Raw genomic sequence first — 18,507 nt, 5'->3', positions numbered from 1 at the left:
CCCCCCACCCCCCCCCCCGGGAAGGCCTGTGTGTTCCCCTCTGGCCTCCCGCGCCTCCCTTTACCCGATTGCAGCAGAAAGCAACCTGCAGAAAGGATCGCGGGTACTTTAGCGATTCTTGCAGGTTGCCATAGACCTCCGAAGTTGTCGTCCCTCTTCCACGATCCTGCCTCTGACGTGAGAGGAGGGGCGGGACCGCGGCAGAGTTTCTGCAGGAATCGGGTAAAGGGAGACGTGAAAGCCTTGGGGTCGGGCCATGGGAAGTTCCCGGACCATGACTTCAAGGCCGGGAGCACCCCCCTCATGGCTTGCACCCGGGGCGGACTGCCCCCCCCCCCCTTGGTACGCCACTGTTGGGTTTACAGCATGGCTCTTGAGCACACTACATTAGCGCAGAAGGGCTATTCGGCGGTGGCCATAGCTACCTTCCTAAATTCTAAGGAACCAGCAACTGTCACGGCACATTCTAAGGCTTGGAAAATGTTTCAGTGCTGGCGTGCTAATGAAAATATAGAAACTTTAAGAGGTCAGATGTCAGTGATCCTAGCTTTTCTTCAAGCTGGATTTGAGAATGGGCTTGCAGTGAGCTTGCTTTAAGTGCAGGTGGCAGTCCTCTTGTGCTTCAGGGCTCAACATCATCATAAGAACATAAGCAATGCCTCTGCTGAGTCAGACCTGAGGTCCATCGGGCCGCCGCGTGAGCGGACTGCTGGGCACAACAGGTCCAGGACCTGTGCAGTAATCCTCTATCTATACCCCTCTATCCCCTTTTCCAGCAGGAAATTGTCCAATCCTTTCTTGAACCCCAGAACCGTACACTGCCCTGTTACGCCCTCTGGAAGCGCATTCCAGGTGTCCACCACACGTTGGGTAAAGAAGAACTTCCTAGCGTTCGTTTTGAATCTGTCCCCTTTCAACTTTTCTGAATGCCCTCTTGTTCTTTTATTATTTGAAAGTTTGAAGAATCTGTCCCTCTCTACTCTCTCTATGCCCTTCATGATCTTGTAAGTCTCTATCATATCCCCTCTAAGTCTCCTCTTCTCCAGGGAAAAGAGACCCAGTTTCTCCAATCTCTCAGCATATGAAAGGTTTTCCATCCCCTTTATCAGACGCGTCGCTCTCCTCTGAACCCTCTCGAGTAACGCCATGTCCTTCTTAAGGTACGGCGACCAATATTGGATGCAGTACTCCAGATGCGGACACACCATCAGTGACTGTTTATTATCAATTCAAATTGCGGTTCATCTTAAACCTTACCAACCATGGACCCCTGAAGAAGGCGTATTTACCGATTAACACGGACCATGTTGGGTCCTTAGGTTGTCTTCAAAGGGTGGTAATAGTAACTGCATTTATATTTGATATAATAAATATAGCCTGCATCTTGTAAATACTGTCTGCAGTTTTGTTTTTGTTTTCTCGTTTGCCTTATTTCACTGCAGCCTTCGTTGGATTTTTTGCCTTGTTTCTTCTGTTAATATTCCAGCACAATGAGAAGTTAAAGTTTGTTTCTGAGTCCCCAGAGATATTTGTAATGAAGAAATGGCTTCCCATATGGAGTCCAGGCCAATAATTTGAGGCTTCTCCAAGGAAGGGACCAAAGGAATAGGTCCTAAATCACGTAATTTCACAGTACCTGCATACAAATCTGTAGGAAGTGGATCCTGCGTTCCCCCTCCCGTCTGCAAGGCAATGCCGGATCACAGCTCAGTATGGCAATTCTTATGTTCTTAATTTTGAATGGATTGAAGGGGGGAGAGATGGTTGAGCAGAAGACCTAGAAAAGAAAATTTCAGTAGTCTAAAAGAGAGGTGATAAGAGTGTGAATCAGGGTTTTGGTTGTGAGGTTAGATTTTGGTAATAAAGAGGAAGAAGTGACAGGTTTTAGCAATTTGTAGGATTTGAGCGGAGAAGGAGAAAGAGGAGTCAAAGATGACCCCGAAGCTGCGAGCTGACAGGAGGAGGAGAATGTTGTACACAGAGATAGAGAACAGGGGTAGTGGGGAGGTGGGTTTAAGTAGAAAGGTAAGGAGCTCAGTCTTAGCCATATTCAGTTTTAAATGACGGTGAGACATCCAAGTGGCGGTGATGGACAAACAAGCTGAGATTTGGGCCTGGATTCTTATAGAGATGTGTGATGTTCCTTTTGCACCAGAAGGAAAAATTAGGTTCTTACTTCGATAATCTTCTTTCGGGTAGAAAGGTACCTCAGTCTTGACGGCTCACACTGTCAGATATCGATATGCTTACTGTCTCAGAGAGGTGTGGATTTCCAAAGGTTGGGATCTTTGCCTGTCAGACATCTGAAGAGTAAAGACTTCTCTAGTTTAGAGGCAAGTTAAAGCATGACAGCTCCACAGATGTTAGTGCTGATTGCACTCAGATAGGTGGCTTGTTCGTTCCACGTTGTTTTCTGTACTGTTTTTTTACTGACATCGTTTGTTTAACAATCGCTGTTGCAGACCAGAAGTGATTTGTCAAAGAGGATCCCCACACTCCTCCTTATTTTTCCTCTTTTAGTGGTGTACAACTGCTTTGAGACAAATTGAGGAGCTATAACACAGCCCAGTGAAAAAGGAGGTGGCGTTGAAAAAGGTAGATGATGTCTTCCACACAATTTGCAGTTAGAGAGGAAAATAACCCACTGGTCAAGACTGATGTACCTTTCTACCAGAAAGATTATCGAGGTAAGAACCTAATCTTTCCATTAGATTGAGCTGGCCTCATGTGATGATGGTGGGCGGGAAGACATACACATGCATGCTAGGCTGTTTCCAAAAGCTTCTAGAAAGAATGCTGGGGAGTTCTTGGGAGCCAAAGGATGACATCAACCTTCAGTGAGAAGAAGTCTCATTTTGCTGTCCTTGAAGAACTTCTGCTGCAGGTGAGTAACTGCTTTTCCCTGTTCCGTCCCCCCAGTACACACAAAGTGGGTGGAGTTGGGTCAAGGGCAGGGCAATTGAAGTAGGAAGTCATATACTGTAGTTAAATTTCTGTATGTAATTTACAACACTTTCTTGGAGCAGTTTAAAGTACATGGGTACTTAATAGCTGAGCACCATGCAGTCAAAGTTTCAAAGGAAGACGTTTCATGTTTGTAGGAAGTGTTTCCATTTTTAAATGAGTTTGCAAGTTCATTATTGCCCTTTTAATATATATATATATATATGTATGTATGTATGTATATATATATATATATATATATGTTTTTTACAAGACACTAATATTCAACATCTATTTAGATTTTTTGATTCTTATTAGGTCTCCTTGATTATTCATTTATTTTTTCTTGTTCTCTTTCAGATGTTGCGAACGTGTTCACTCCCAGATCTTTCAAAGCTCTTCAGAACATTTGTTGTTGATCCTAGTGTGCCAGATGTGATTGAAGATAATCTTGAAATAGATGATTTAGAAGATGAACCAGTTAAAGAAGAAAGGCATTCAGATTCTGAAGACACGTATGTATGCATGTTACTGATAGTTTCTTATGTGACAGTGTGCAGGGTTGGGAATCTCAAGCCAGACAGGTTTATAAGGTATCACTAATGATGGATGTTATTTGACTTAATTATGGACAAGCAGCCCAAGATTTGTTGTGTCTTAGCATTCTTATGGGTTCCTTATTCTTTCTGAACACTGATAAACATATCTTAAATAAATACTGCATTTTTGTTTTGAAATTGAATGAGCAGCTTGGTTAAATATGAGCCCAGTGTGTATATCAAGCATAAATGAGAATGTTTTCTGTTTGTGCTTAAACTGGAAATTGAAATCTGACTAACCCACTTTTCATAAGTTCAGTCTGCAGAAAAGACATTGTAAGACAATATGTCTTCATTGCCCATAGTGTAGAACTGTGTCTCGCAAACTTTTTTGAGCTGCTAAACATAGTGGCCACGGCTTGAGGCATCCAGGAGTGCACTGACATCAACGCAATGATATCATACACATGTGTGAAGTCATTGCGTCAACGTCCATGCATGCGCGAAGGCTTTTCAGATGGGCACTGATCCACCAGTGGGGGGTGCTGGCAGGAAAGACGCCTGGAGAGAAGGGGAAGAGGTCCTGGCGCCAGCTGATTGCCTACAGCATGTGGTTCTCTCCGCGAGAGGCATGTCCTCTGGCACCTCTCCTCCTCCTCCCTAGTGTCTCACGTTACACCTGAAATCTCAGGAGGCACACTAGTGTAGAAAATTCTCTTATCCCATTGGAACCCAGCATATGCTCAAAGTAGATGGTTAGTCCATATTATGGTTAATGATTTCAGATACTATAGTGAGATATATTTAGTTTGTCCTTTATTTTTAAAAATGTGACATTTAAATCTAGTACTCTGGGTTTTGGTCCCCTAAGATCTTTTTCTGCCAGTACTATACAAAATCCCACAAAAGGTCCTATAAAGTTCTCAGAGTAGGTAGTTTTACAGAGTTTCTGTCAAAAGTATTGCATGAAAGTTTTTCGAAGGACATAAAGAACGCACTGCTGCTAGAATACTAAGACTTGCTACAAAGTGTAACTAGAGAAATGATTTAGGAGTTTCCTTTAGATTTTCACCCTCAAAAATGAATTTATATGGTGTATACATAGTCTGAGGGCTGTCTTTCCCTGTTTGGACTTGTAAAAATAAGAAAAGGTATGACATTTCATGGTTATACATTAAAAGAAACCTGTTTAACAAGATTCCACCTTATATGCTTAGATTTGTAAAACCTCCTCAATGAATTTGTTTGGTGAGATAATAGTATGGAAGTGCTAGGATCTTGTGCAAGCAACACAAAATTGCTTTCCAAATTAAGAACATAGGAATAGCCTTACTGTGTCAGACTAATGGTCTATCTAGCCCAGTATCCCGTCTTCACGGAGTCAACCAAAATAGTTCCACAAAAACAGAAGCAAAGCGGAAGGCAAAAAAATGTGGAATTGATGATCTTGTTAAAAGCTTTATATGGAAATGGTGCATAGATGTACAAGATAAAATATCAATAACAGAAAAACACACAGTATATAATTTGTGGCTTAGACCTGACACGGGCCGGGTTTCGGTCGTGAAAACAACCTTCTTCCGGGGTCCAGTCCTGCTATGAGCCACAAGCTTAAGAATGTAAAACAACAAAATACAAAGTGTAGTCTTCTAATCGACTCAGTGAAAACGACCTTCTTCCAGAGTCCAGTCCTGCTATGAGCCACAAGCTTTAAGAATGCAAAACAACTCAGCTGATTAGAAAACTACGCTTGTTGTGTACACAGTATTTTGTTGCGTTGTTTTGTGTTCTTAAGCTTGTAGCTCATAGCAGGACCTGATCCCGGAAGAAGGTCATTTTCACGACCGAAACATGGCCCTTGTCAGGTCTAAGCCACAAGCTATATACTGTGTGTTTTTGTTTTATTTATATTTTATTTTATACATCTCTGCACCATTTCCAAATAAAGCTTTTTAACAAGATCATCAGTTCCACATTTTTTTGCCTTCTGCTTGGCTTTAGCGTGTCAGCATATGGTGCAGGTTGAGGGCGGCTCAGCCTTGAGGGACTCTGAGGATTGTCAGCTGTAGTCCCTTCTTAAGCAAAATTTTGACGTAGCTGCCCTGGCTGTCCAGACAGCCATGTGTGGTGTTCTAGTGGCTCGGGCTTGTTTTTGGTAGTCTGAGCATGTCCTTGACCCGGGAGTCTGATGACTAGTCCTTGATGGATCAGGCGGTGGCTAAGATTGAGCAGGGCGCTTCTTATCTCTCGGATGCCATGTATGATCTGCTGCGGGCTTTGGCCAAGTCCATGGCTCTCGGTGTGGCAGCTCGCCGTATTCTGTGGCTCCGGGGTTGGTCAGTGGATGCGGTGTCTAAGGCTAAGCATACTAAATTTCCCTTTTGGGGGGGTTTTCTTGTTTGCCAAGGATTTGGACAAGTTGGTTCAGGCCTTGACTGATTCTAAGGTGCCCTGTCTTCCTGAGGACCATTCTCGCCTGTTTGTGTGGGGTGGTGTTGCTCGGGGATGGTTGCATGATTTTTATCGATACTGCCCTGGTCGGGATGCAGCTTCTTTTCCTTTCAGAGCGCATGCAGTCCTTTGAATGCAGTCCTTTCAGGATGCCCATAGGGGGGGGTCGTAACTCCTCCGGAGGCCCCTCCGTCGCCCACCCAACTCAATGACTCCTTGCGGGCCCTTCCCCTGGTGCCGGTTGGTGTCCGGTTGTGGAAGTTTTACCAGCGGTGGGGCAAGATCATGATGGATCAGTGGATCCTGGAGGTGATTTGGGACAGATATGCTCTGGAGTTTGCCCAGCCCTTGCCAGATTATTTTCTTGCTTCTCCTTGTCAGGCGGCTTGGAAACGGCAGGCTTTTTGGCAAATGCTGCAGAGATTGTTCGACCTCAAAGCGGTGGTCCCCGTGCCTCCTTGAGAGTGTTGCATCGGAAGGTATTCCATTTACTTCATGGTGCCCCAGAAAGAAGGGTCTTTTCAGCCCATTTTGGATCTGAAGGGTGTCGACAGGGCGCTCTGGGTTCCGTCTTTTCATATGGAGACCCTGAGATCGGTCATTCTTCACTTCTCTCGATCTGACGGAGGCCTAACCTGTATGTTTTGATTCAGGCCTCCTATCAGCATTTCCTTCGCTTTGCAGTTTTGGGAAAGCACTATCAGTTTTTGTGCACTTCCTTTTGGTCTGGTGGTGGCAGCCTTATGCAAGGAGGGTATTCTGGTGCATCCCTATCTGGACGACGGATTGATTCAAGCAAAATCCTGTCAGGAAAGCTGTCAGATTATGGCTCGGGTTGTGCAGTTCCTGCAGTCGCTGGGATGGAGTGGTCCAAAAGCTAGTTGACTCCATCTCAATGCCTGGAGTACCTCGGGGTTCTCTTTGACGCCAGCTTGGGGAGTGTATTCCTTCCAGAGGTCCGAGTGTGCAAGTTGCAGTCGCAGATCCACTTTCTGATAGATTGTTGGTGTCCTCAGACGCAGGATTTTCTACAGATCTTGGGGTCAATAGCAGCCTCCCTGGATGTGGTCAGGTGGGTTCGGCCTCGCATGCGCCCACTTCAGTATGCTCTTCCCCAGCCTCAGATGCACAATCTGGACTCTCCTGTTCCTCTTCGGGGGTTAGTTTGTCGCAGCCTCCGCTGGTAGCTACAGTTTTCCAATCTGGTGCAGTGAGTGTGTCTGGATCAGTCTCAGTGGACAGTGCTCCTCATGGATGCCAGTCTCCTTGGTTGGGGAGCTCAGTGTCTCAGTCGCTCAGCTCAGGGCATCTGGTCTCTGGAGGAGGCATCTTGGTCGATCAATGTTCTGGAGACCAAAGCCATCCAGTTGGCATTATTAGCATTCTAGACGTTGCTGACGGGCAAGTCGGTTCGGGTTATCTTGGACAATGTCACAACGGTGGCTTACATCAATTGTCAGGGGGGAACCAAGAGTCGTCTGGTGGCGCAGGAGGCTTTTCTGCTCATGGATTGGGCAGAGGCTCATCTTCTGACCTCTTGGTTTCCCACATTCAGGAGCAGAGAATGTCCAGGTGGACTTCCTCAGTCGTCATGTGCGGGTTCCCGGTGAGTGGTGTCTCGGTCCGGCAGCATTCGAGTTGATTGTGCAGGCTTGGGGCCCACTGGTCATGGACCAGATGGCCATGAGTGTCAACGTCAAGGCGCCACGGTTCTTCAGTCAGCGCAGAGATTTTCAGGCTGAGGAGCTGGATGCTCTGGTACAGCCTTGGTCGATGACCGGCTTCCTGTATGTTTTTCCATAGTGGCCAATGGTGGGCAGAGTCCTTTTTTGCATTGCTCATCACCTCGGCAGCTTGATTCTGGTGGCTCTGTACTGGCCCAGGCACCTGGGCATCTGTGGTATGCAGATCTGATTCATCTTCTCGGGGCAGATCCTCTTAGACTACCCATCTTGCCCGACCTTCGATCCGGGTCCCTTTTGTCTTACATCTTGTCTCTTGAAAGGAAATGCCTAAGTAAGAAAGGTTATTCAGATAAGGTGAGATTTACCTACCCTCTTGGGTTCCTGGAGACTTTCCACCTCTTGGGCTTATGTGTGAGTTTGGCATCTCTTTGAGGAGTGGTGTTCCATGCATGGCGTGGTTCCCTTTCGTGCTTCTTTGACTTGCATCTTGGAGTTCTTGCAGGATAGCTTGGACAGGTGCTTTCCTGGTCCTCCCTCCGGGATTAAATTGCAGCTTTGTCTATGTTTCACAGTTTGTTGCATGGTTGGCATTTGGCCTGTTCTCTGGATGTGATTCATTTTTTGAGGGCAGCTAAATTGCTCCGTCCTCCGGTGCGGCCTTTGGTCCATGCTAGTACACCCTTCTTTTGAGCCTCTGAGCTCCTGCACGTTGAAAGACCTTACTCAAGGTGGTCTTCCTGGTGGCCATTACTTCTGCAAGACATGTTTCTGAGCTGCAGGCTTTCTCTTGTAGGCCTCCCTTTCTGGAGTTCTCTAGGGAGCGGGTCATGCTGCGTCCAGTTCCTTCTTTTCTACCAAAGGTAGTCTCGACTTTTCATGTCAACCAGTCTGTGGTCCTCCCAGTCTTGGATAGTCGGGAGGGCTCTTTGGAGCAGAGGCAGTTGCGTAAGTTGGATGTCTGTTGGGTCCTTCGCTCTTATGTTCAGTGGACCCAGGAGTTCTGGAAATCGGATCGTCTTTTTGTCCTCTTATTGTGTCCTCGTAATGGTGCTTCTAAGGCTACCATTGCTCGATGGATCAAGGAGGCTATCGCTTCTGCGTTCCTTCTTCAGAAGAAATCTGTTCCGGAATTTCTCAAAGGTCATTCCACTCGGGGTAAGGCAGCTTCTTAGGCAGAGTCTTATACCTCTGGTAGAGATCTGTAAAGCTGCGGTTTGGTCTTCTCTCCATTCTTTTGTGCGTCACTACTATGTGGAAGTTCAGACACGTTGAGATGCGATGTTTTAATCCCTCCAGACCAGCACAGATCCCACCCTGTCATTTTTTTTATTTGGAGTTTTGTGCAAAGAGTGCTGTTTTTTTCTATGGTGTCTTTTGGTGTGTTAGGGGAGATTAAAAGAATAGTTGTGTTTGGTTAAGAACATAAGAAGTTGCCCCCGCTGAGTCAGACCAGAGGTCCATCCTGCTCAGCGGTCCGCTCCCGCGGCAGCACATCAGGCCTAGTGCCTGAACAGTGGTCCCTGATTAATTTTGTAATTTACCTCTAATCCCATCCCTCTAATCTACCTCTACTCTTATCTGTACCCCTCAATCCCTTTGTCTTCGAAGAACCTATCCAAAGCTTCTTTGAACCCCTGTAGCGTGCTCCTGTTTATCACATCCTCTGGTAGCGCGTTCCATGTATCTACCACCCTCTGTGTGAAAAAGAACTTCCTGGCATTCGTTCTAAACCTCTCCCCTTTCAATTTCTCTGAGTGCCCCCATGTACTTGTTGATCCCCTTAATTTGAAAAATCTGTCCCTGTCTATTTTTTCTATGCCCTTCATGATCTTGAAGGCTTCTATCATGTCTCCTCTAAGTCTCCGCTTTTCCAGGGAGAAAAGCCCTAGCTTTTTCAGTCTGTCAGTATATGAGAGGTCCTCCATGCCCTTTATTAGCTTAGTTGCTCTTCTCTGGACCCTCTCAAGTACCTCCATGTCCTTCTTGAGGTACGGCGACCAGAACTGAACACAGTACTCCAGGTGCGGGCTCACCATAGCACGATACAGTGGCAGGATGACTTCCTTTGTCCTGGTTGTGATACCCTTCTTAATGATACCCAACATTCTGTTTGCTTTCCTTGAGGCCGTGGCACACTACGCCGACGCCTTCAATGTCGTGTCTACCATCACTCCCAGGTCTCTTTCAAGGTCGCTCACCCCTAGCGCTGATCCCCCCATTTTGTAAGTGAACATCGTTTTTTTTTCCCTATATGCATGACCTTGCATTTCCCTATGTTGAAACTCATTTGCCACTTTTTGGCCCATTTTTCCAGTATTGTCAGATCTTTTTGGAGATCTTCGCAGTCCTCCATGTTATTGACCTTGCGATATAGTTTGGTATCATCTGTAAATTTAATAACCTCACACTTTGTTCCTGCCTCCAGGTCGTTAATGAATATATTGAATAGGAGCGGTTTGTCTGGCATAGCTGGCGAACTGCAGGGACATTTTTGAAGGTTCTTATTTTATTCAATATCCAACAGTATTTCTCTGTTACTATTGTCCTTCTGGGAGTGTTGTTACTGTTGTAGTTCACAGTTCTTAGTTTCTTAGTTCTGCTTGGCTGTTCATCAGACTGATTGTACTTGGGAATTCACAGCCCACTTATGCTGCAGCCAAAAGCTTGTGTCTCAGTCTCCACCTGCTGGTCGTGGTGAGCTATTACACATCAGTTTCTGTGCCGGTCTAGAAGGACTAAAAAAAAGAAAATTAGCAGGTAAGAATCTAATTTCTTCATATTGGGTGGAGAAAATGTCTATTATTTAGTGTCCCTCCAGCCCAGCACAGACAGATGGGTTTATGCTCCTCTGCCAGCAGGTAGAGACTGAGAACACATTGAATTCTTACAGTACAAGTGGGCAATGCTGTCTTTCATAGAATCAGTCTGTTCTCAGTCTCCAGCATGTGGAGTGGTAAGTCTGTCCTGTCCTGTTCTGTTTTTGTAGTCCTTTCTTTAGGAGCTTGTATTAACACTTCGATTGGTTCAAAATACTGCTGTTTGCTTAATTTTTGGTCTTAAAAAATATGATCATGTAAGTCCTTTTTATGCCAAACTACACTGGCTGCCGTTTGGGGCCGAGTATTTTTTATAAAGCCCTTTTTGGACTACTAACCTCTTATTTGGTATCATATCTGAAATTGTTTAGTTCAAAAAAGCATACTAGGAATTCGGGCATGTTTATTTTCCCCACCCCTAGGGATTGTCGCTATAAAACATCCTTTGATAGGACTTTAAAATATCAGGCGGGGAAAGTGGATTCCTGGATAAGCCCGCTGATTGCTCAGGCTTATTCTTATCCTATATATAAGAAATTATTAAAAACTCATCTGTTTGATAATCAAGAATGTTGATCTTTAAGTTTTTTAATGATTTTATCATGCCGTGTTTGTAAATTTTTCTTCACAATTAGTTTGTATTTTAATCGAGATATTAATACTTGTATGTTTAAGTTGTATTTTAACCATGATATATAATTTTGCCCATAGAAATGTGTATACGATTGTATTTATCTAATGTTTTGAACCACCTATAACTAATGGCAGGGCGGTATACAAGAAATAAAATTATTATTATTTCAGGCCTTTTCAGTGATTTCAACCTTGGGGGAGTCTTTTTTGGCCTTTCCTTTTTGGTGGGAAACTCCGCCATTTTAGCCGAGTCTTCAGCTGAGATCCTACCTATATTAGAAAGGCAGGAACAGGTCTAGCAGGCTTCTTCCTCTACAGTTGAGCATTCTTCCGTTCCACTGGGGGGGGGGTGTTCCCCAGATTTTGTGCTAGCTATTTGCAAGGCATATTGCCTGCATGTGGCTGGTAGCCCTTTGAACACACATACATCCCCCCCCCCCGATGGTCTCGTCTTCATCCAGAGGGTCTTTTTCTTTTACGCCAGCACTTCCTCCATCCCCCTCTCCCCTGGTCTAAGCACCAGTGTCTCTCATTGGAGGATATGGCTTACCTTGATAGTGAATTGTCACCAGACGATGACCTGGGTTTCTCTGGGGACTTGCAGGACCCTCAGTGGGGGGAGATGAGGCGGGTGGCTGGGTGTTGGAGCCGCCCATGGAGGAGGATACTTCAGTGGTATGCATTCTTCACTGGGAAGAGCTGCAGGAGCTCAGATGTCCTCTGTGTTGCATTTTGAGGATGATTCCAAAGAGGCTCTTCGTATGATAGATCCTCTTCTTCGGGGTTTTGACAGCTTCCCGTTCCTTCCCCATACTTCAGAATCTAGCTAGGTCTTGGGACCGGGGTTGACCACTATTGGAAACAGGATACTGGGCTTGATGGACCTTCAGTCTGTCCCAGTAAGGCAATCCTTATGTTCTTATGTTAGGATCTCTGGGATATCCTGCACACTCAGTGGAAGACCCCAGATGCCCTTTTTTGGCTGGTACAGTTCACTTGTACCCTATTCCTCAGGCTAATAGACTCCTTTCAGCTGCCAGTTGTGGATGCAGTGGTTTTTGCCTTCACTAAGAGGCATACTGTTCCTCTGGAGGGGGGTTGAGCTCTGAGGGACCTCTAGGACAGGAGGATGGAGTCTCTTCTTAAGTAGAGTTTTGATGTGGTGGCTCTGGCGGTCAGAGCCTGTTTCTGGCGGGCTAAGCATGTGTTGGATAGGAAGTCTAATGACTGGTCTCTGGTGGATCAGGAGGTTGCTAAAATTGAGCTTGGCTCTTCATATCTTTCTGATGCCTTGTATAATTTGTTGCATGCCTTGGCTATGTCTATGGCCTTAGGTGTGGCTTCTAGACAAACTTTGTGGCTGCGTGGTTGGTCAGCGGACTCCACCTCCAAATCCAAGCTTAGCAAATTTCCCTTTAAGGGTTCTTTCCTCTGTGGCGAGGACTTGGACAAGCTGGTGCAGAGTTTAAGTGATTTCATGGTGCCTCGGTTGAGGACAGGCCTCAGCAGTCTGGTAGAGGAGGATTGGGCCGCCAACATCTTTCTGAGTTTCGCCAGTATAGGCCTGACAGAGTGTCTGTTGTGGGTGCTTCCTCACAAGGTCAGTTCTTCCAGCGTATGCAGTCCTTTTGGGGTGCTTGCTGGGAAGGAAGGGACTCCTCCTCCTCCTCCTCCTGACCTGCCCAATGTTGGTATTCAGGTCCTTTCCCCAGTTCAAGTGGCAGCCCAATTATGGCAGTGTTACTGGGGGTGGACCGAGATCACCACAGATCAGTGGATCCTGGAGGTGATTAAAGACTGGTATGCTCTCTAGTTCGAATGGCCCTTCCAATATCTTTTTCTCTCTTCCTCTTGTCAGTCCACACCAGGAGGTACTCCATTTATTTTGTGGTGCCCAAGAAAAAGGGGTCTTTTTGGCCTATTCTGGATCTAAAGGGTATGAACCAGGTGCTATGGGTCCCTTCCTTTTTTGTAGACACCCTAAAGTCAGTGATCTTAGCAGTTCAGCCCGGGGAGTTTCTGACTTCTCTCGAACTGCTAGAAGCCTATCTTCATATCCTGATTTGGGACTCGCATCAGCAATTCCATTGCTTTTTGGTTTTGGGAAAGCATTATCAGTTCTGTACGCCTCCGTTTGATCTGGCCATAGCTCCACATACCTCCACCAAGTTTATGGTGGTGGTGGCATCTTGGCTTATTATCTGTACCACTGGTTGATTCATGTGAAGTCCTTTCAGGAGAGCTGAGTCACACTCAGGTTGTGGAGTTGCTGCAGTCATTGGGCTGGGTGGTCAACCTTTCCAAGAGTCAATTGACTCCATCTCAAAGGAGTATCTCAGAGTTCTATACGGCACCAGTCAGGGGAGGGATTTCTTTTACGATGTCTTGTGCAGAAGTTGCAGTCGCAGATTGGGTTCTTGTTGCCTCCAGGCACAGGATTTCTTCAGGTTTTGGGGTCAAAGACAGTCTCCTTGAAGGTGGTCTGATGGACTCAGGCTCAAATCCGCCCCCTTAGATATGCTCTTCAGTGGTGGTCCCTGCAGATTCATGAGCTGGACACTCTGGTTCCTCTTCATGTGTTTGTTCATCGTTGTCTGTACTGGTGGCTTCAATCCCACAATCTGGTCCAGGGACTGGATCAGCCCCAGAGGACAGTACTTTTCACGGACATCAATCTCCTTGGCTGGGGAGCCCAGTGTCTCAGTTGTTCAGCTCAGGGCAGCTGGTCGCTGGAGGAGGCCTTCTTAGCCGATCAATGGACCCTCGGCCACAAGAGGGCACCCGCTCAAACTCAGGGGTGGAAAATTTCATGGCGACACCAGAAAGTATTTCTTCACAGAGAGAGTGGTTGATCATTGGAACAAGCTTCCAGTGCAGGTGATCGAGGCAGACAGCGTGCCAGACTTTAAGAATAAATGGGATACCCATGTGGGATCCCTACGAGGGTCAAGATAAGAAAATTGGGTCATTAGGGCATAGACAGGGGGTGGGTAAGCAGAGTGGGCAGACTTGATGGGCTGTAATGGTGGACATGACAATGAATCCGACGGCACAGTGCGCAGCAGCCGCTAAGAAAGCAAATAGAATGCTAGGTATAATCAAGAAGGGTATTACAACCAGGACAAAAGAAGTTATCCTGCCGTTGTATCGGGCGATGGTGCGCCCACATCTGGAATACTGCGTCCAATATTGGTCGCCGTACCTTAAGAAGGATATGGCGTTACTCGAGAGGGTTCAGAGGAGAGCGACATGTCTGATAAAAGGGATGGAAAACCTTTCATACGCTGAGAGATTGGAGAAACTGGGTCTCTTTTCCCTGGAGAAGAGGAGACTTAGAGGGGATATGATAGAGACTTATAAGATCATGAAGGGCATAGAGAGAGTAGAGAGGGACAGATTCTTCAAACTTTCTAAAAATAAAAGAACAAGAGGGCACTCAGAAAAGTTGAAAGGGGACAGATTCAAAACGAATGCTAGGAAGTTCTTCTTTACCCAACGAGTGGTGGACTACTGGAATGCGCTTCCAGAGGGCGTAATAGGGCAGAGTACAGTACTGGGGTTTAAGAAAGGATTGGACAATTTCCTGCTGGAAAAGGGGATAGAAGGGTATAAATAGAGGATTACTGCACAGGTCCTGGACCTGTTGTGCCGCCGCGTGAGCGGACTTCTGGGCATGATGGACCTTAGGTCTGACCCAGGAGAGGCATTGCTTATGTTCTTATGTAGCCCTTTTCTGCCGTCATCTTCTATGTTTCTATGTTAATGTTCTGGAGACTAGAGCCATTCAGTTGGCATTTATAGCCTTACAGTTGTTGCTGGAGGACAAAGCTGTGAGGGTTCTCTCTGACAATGCCACAGCAGTGGCTTACATCAATCGTCAGGGGGGAACCAAGAGTCATCTGGTAGCGCAGAAGGCAGCACTTCTCATGGAGTGGGCAGAAGCTCATCTTCTGGACATCTCGACTTCCAATATAACAGGAATGGCAAATTTCCTCAGTTGTCATGTGCTGGATCCCGGCGAGTGGTGTCATGGGGGTCAGCTGATGATGGATCTCATGGCCACATATTTCAGCTCCAAGGCACAGAGTTTCTTCAGTCAGTGTAGAGATTGTTATGCCAAGGGGCTAGATGCTCTGGTGCAGGATTGGCCGATGGATAGCCTGCTGTATGTCTTTCCTCCATGGCCACTGGTGGGCAGAGTTCTTCGCATTGCATGTCACGCAGACCGTGTGAATCTGGTGACTCCAGATTGGCCCAGGCGCCCATGGTGTGGGGATCTGGTTCGTCTCCTCATACCAGATCCCCTTCCTCTGCCTTTCTTGAATGATCTTCTGACTTGGGGTCCCATTCCCATGTTCCATCCAGGCTTGTCTCTTGAAAGGGAACGCCAAACCAAGAAAAGGAAAATGCTTGAATACCTGATTGTAAAACTGCTTAGATAACCTACGGTACCTACCTGTCTACCATCCCAATAGCCCTTATGCCTGCAGGTATCATCTATATGGCAGTACAGTGGGTTTTTGGTGGGCTCACATTTTCCACCACAAGTATACTAGTTAAGGTGGCATTTGTTCCTGGGTCGCCTTCTCTGTAGTCCACTATACTGCCCACCAGGCTACTCCAGAGACCTGCTTGTAACTTTACTAGGACTGGCCATAGTATCTGCAGCTGACATAGAGACAGATATAGGGCTATTGTTAATTGCCATATTTCTTTGAAAATTATGGAAAGCTCAGTTGCTAAACAGTTGTCAGATTATATAGATCTACAATATTTGATGTTCTTTATTGGTCTTAGGTTTTTGTAAAAGTTTCAATATGATAATCCTTTTAAGAGCATTAACAACAGAAATAAGATTCTTGCTGTCAAGAGGCCATAAAGTTATACTATTACAGTTTGACTTCTTGCCAGTATTTGATCTTACAGATCCCATGCTGTCCTCATGGTGCACTTATGCTGATATGTTATTGGTGACTGTCTTCCTCAAAGTTAAAATATAGCCTTGATACACAATTGCTTGACTAGATTTGGAAAACAGGCCACTATGGGGAAACTAAAATTGAACAAATATAAACATTTGGGAGTGAGTGCTTTCTACTTGTATCTTTTTGGTGATCAATTTATTGTGGAATTTACATTGAGGTGTTTTGCTTGACTACTGCTTGGCCATTATTAATTTTTTCCTTGTAATTTGTATTTTTAATGACAGCATGTTTGGGGAGACAGACCGGGATTTGCAGGAGCTCCAGGTCTCCATGGAGCAGCTATTGAGGGAGCAGCCTAGTGAGGAGTACAGTGAAGAGGAGGAGGGTAACTTAAACCCAGCACCAGAAGAAAAGGACAGGGTGGAGTGTGCAGAGCCTATAACAAATGGATCTGAGGAAGAAGACCTGCCCAGCAGTGAAAGTGCATTTAATGAAGAATGGCATTCAGGTATCTTGTTTGGAGTTCAAAACGTAACATTCTCCCTGATTTCTTTGGAAAGAAATAATGCAACTTTAAAGGGAGGCTTTGTTTTTGAGAGTCTTAACTGTAATTAGAGGCGATGGGCCAATGGTTCTGGCATATAGAAGGTCTGTGGTCAGTTTCCCAGATCTACAGTAGCTTCTGCTACTTACTCTTACTGGGAATGATGAAGAGGAAGTGTTCATAATTCCTTCAAAGAGGGAATGGAGTCAGTTCTATCATAATGGTGATACCTATTGGTTATTTGAAAGGAATAAATATTAGCCTTCTTTGGGAGCAGTTATCCCTACTTATCAATCAGGACTATCCTTTTTGTTCTTTGAATGGAACGGTCAGGTAAGACATTGTCTAAATTAAAAATGTATGTTTTAATGTGTTTTTGGACTGTAGGGCCTCTTCCCATCTTGGGAAACTATGATGACTTTTGTATGCAAGTTTGAGTCCTCTCGCCTGTGTAGCTGAATGTTTGTTTTCTCTTTCCTATAATTATGGAGTTCTTTTCTTGTCTTAGTTATAATTACATACTGTGACTCGCTTTGACCCATTAATTTCACATCAAATGTTAATAAATCGTAGATCGAATTAAGGAAGAAAGAATTGAAAATCAAAGGCTGGAGGAAACTGGTTCTCCAAGGACAAGCAGGCATAATATTCTTACATGTGGTGATGACATCTGGGCATTGGCGTGTGGGGCATTTTTTAGGGATTTGGGGAGGGAGGAAGCATTTCGGGGGGGCTTTATTATTTTAACGGAGCAGTTATTTTGCGTGTGTAATACACGCAAAATATCTGCCTGATTAAAATTAAAAAAATTTTTTAAGTCGGCAGAAGCCCTGACAGCAGTGACAGGAGACTGCTTTCTCCTATCACTACTTTCAGGGTCTGCGCATGCTCCAGGATCACTCTCTAGCTATCCTGGCCATAGGTAGGAGGAGTGTTAACAATCGTCCCTATTTGCATGCAGGCCTTTTGTGAATTTGTTGGCCTGCATGCAATCGGGAACAGATCAGAGACAGAATCGGGTTTAGTGAATCTAGCCTAAGGATTGTGTTTTTGTATAAGAGGGGCTTTCAGCCCAAGCAGTGAAAGTCTAGATTATGACTCAGAAGGCTTTCTTGGCTTGCTAGTCCATGGCTGCTCTTGAATACAATCCTTAAATCCATTATTTTTATGATTTTTTTTGTATCTACTGTTGCTATTCAGTGAATGGGCATGAGAGTCAGTGCAGATGAACTCTTTGGCAGCGAGGGGATAACGTAGGAGGGAATTAGAAGATAATCATATGGTGATACAGGAGGAAAGGATCTTAATCAAAAATGAAAATCATTCTATAATTTGGTTTAACCAAGAAAGAGAAGGAAGAAAATTTCAAAGAGTTGTGAATGAAGGATTTTGCTGCTGCTTGCGTTGGAATCTGAAAAGAAGCATGAGGAAGCTTGCTAGGCCAGAAAAAGAAACCTGTAAAGTCTTTCAACATAAGAGTTTCTTCATGTTTATTTATTTGGCTGTTCCTAAAATGCAGTACCTTGTCTTCTGTATTCCATTTTTGACTATTAGTTTCTTTCCGTTTACTTCTGTTCTACAGTGGAAAAGGGGGTGGCAGTGAAGTTCATGACCTTCCCGTGCACAATTTTCAAAATTTACAAAGCATGCCACTTTATTCGACCTTGCCCCCCTTAGCAGTGAGCACTCCTGTCTTTACAGTATTAGAAAATAAAATGTATGTTCTGTACTGTTGCATACTGTTTATAATAAATGAGTACATATCAGAACCATGGAGGCACAATACTGAAGTCAGCGGCCTTGCTGTGTTCTGATGCTTTTTGTGGCAGGATAAGGAGATATTGTATGTCCCAGCAGATGGTGACGCTTCATTATAGCTGAGCATGCAAGGTCTCTGCCTTCCTTTGTGACACAAGCCCCATTCATATTGAGATAAACATTATCAGTCATTTTTTTTCTCTCTCTCTCTTT

General features: G+C 45.2%; 1 protein-coding gene across 9 annotated transcripts in view; it reads left to right on the top strand.

Moving 5' to 3' along the window:
- NEK1 (NIMA related kinase 1) overlaps positions 1-18,507 on the top strand; it is a 312,305-nt gene that overhangs the window by 277,530 nt on the left and 16,268 nt on the right. For all 9 annotated transcript variants that reach the window (XM_033942264.1, XM_033942234.1, XM_033942215.1 and 6 more), the window contains 2 exons: positions 3,304-3,458; positions 16,277-16,500. In XM_033942264.1, the coding sequence (XP_033798155.1) occupies positions 3,304-3,458; positions 16,277-16,500 (379 nt within the window). The remainder of the gene's footprint in view (positions 1-3,303; positions 3,459-16,276; positions 16,501-18,507) is intronic.

This window comes from Geotrypetes seraphini, chromosome 1 (assembly GCF_902459505.1).
Source record: "Geotrypetes seraphini chromosome 1, aGeoSer1.1, whole genome shotgun sequence".
Lineage (NCBI taxonomy): Eukaryota > Metazoa > Chordata > Amphibia > Gymnophiona > Dermophiidae > Geotrypetes > Geotrypetes seraphini.
This window is presented reverse-complemented; position numbering and strand designations above follow the sequence as displayed.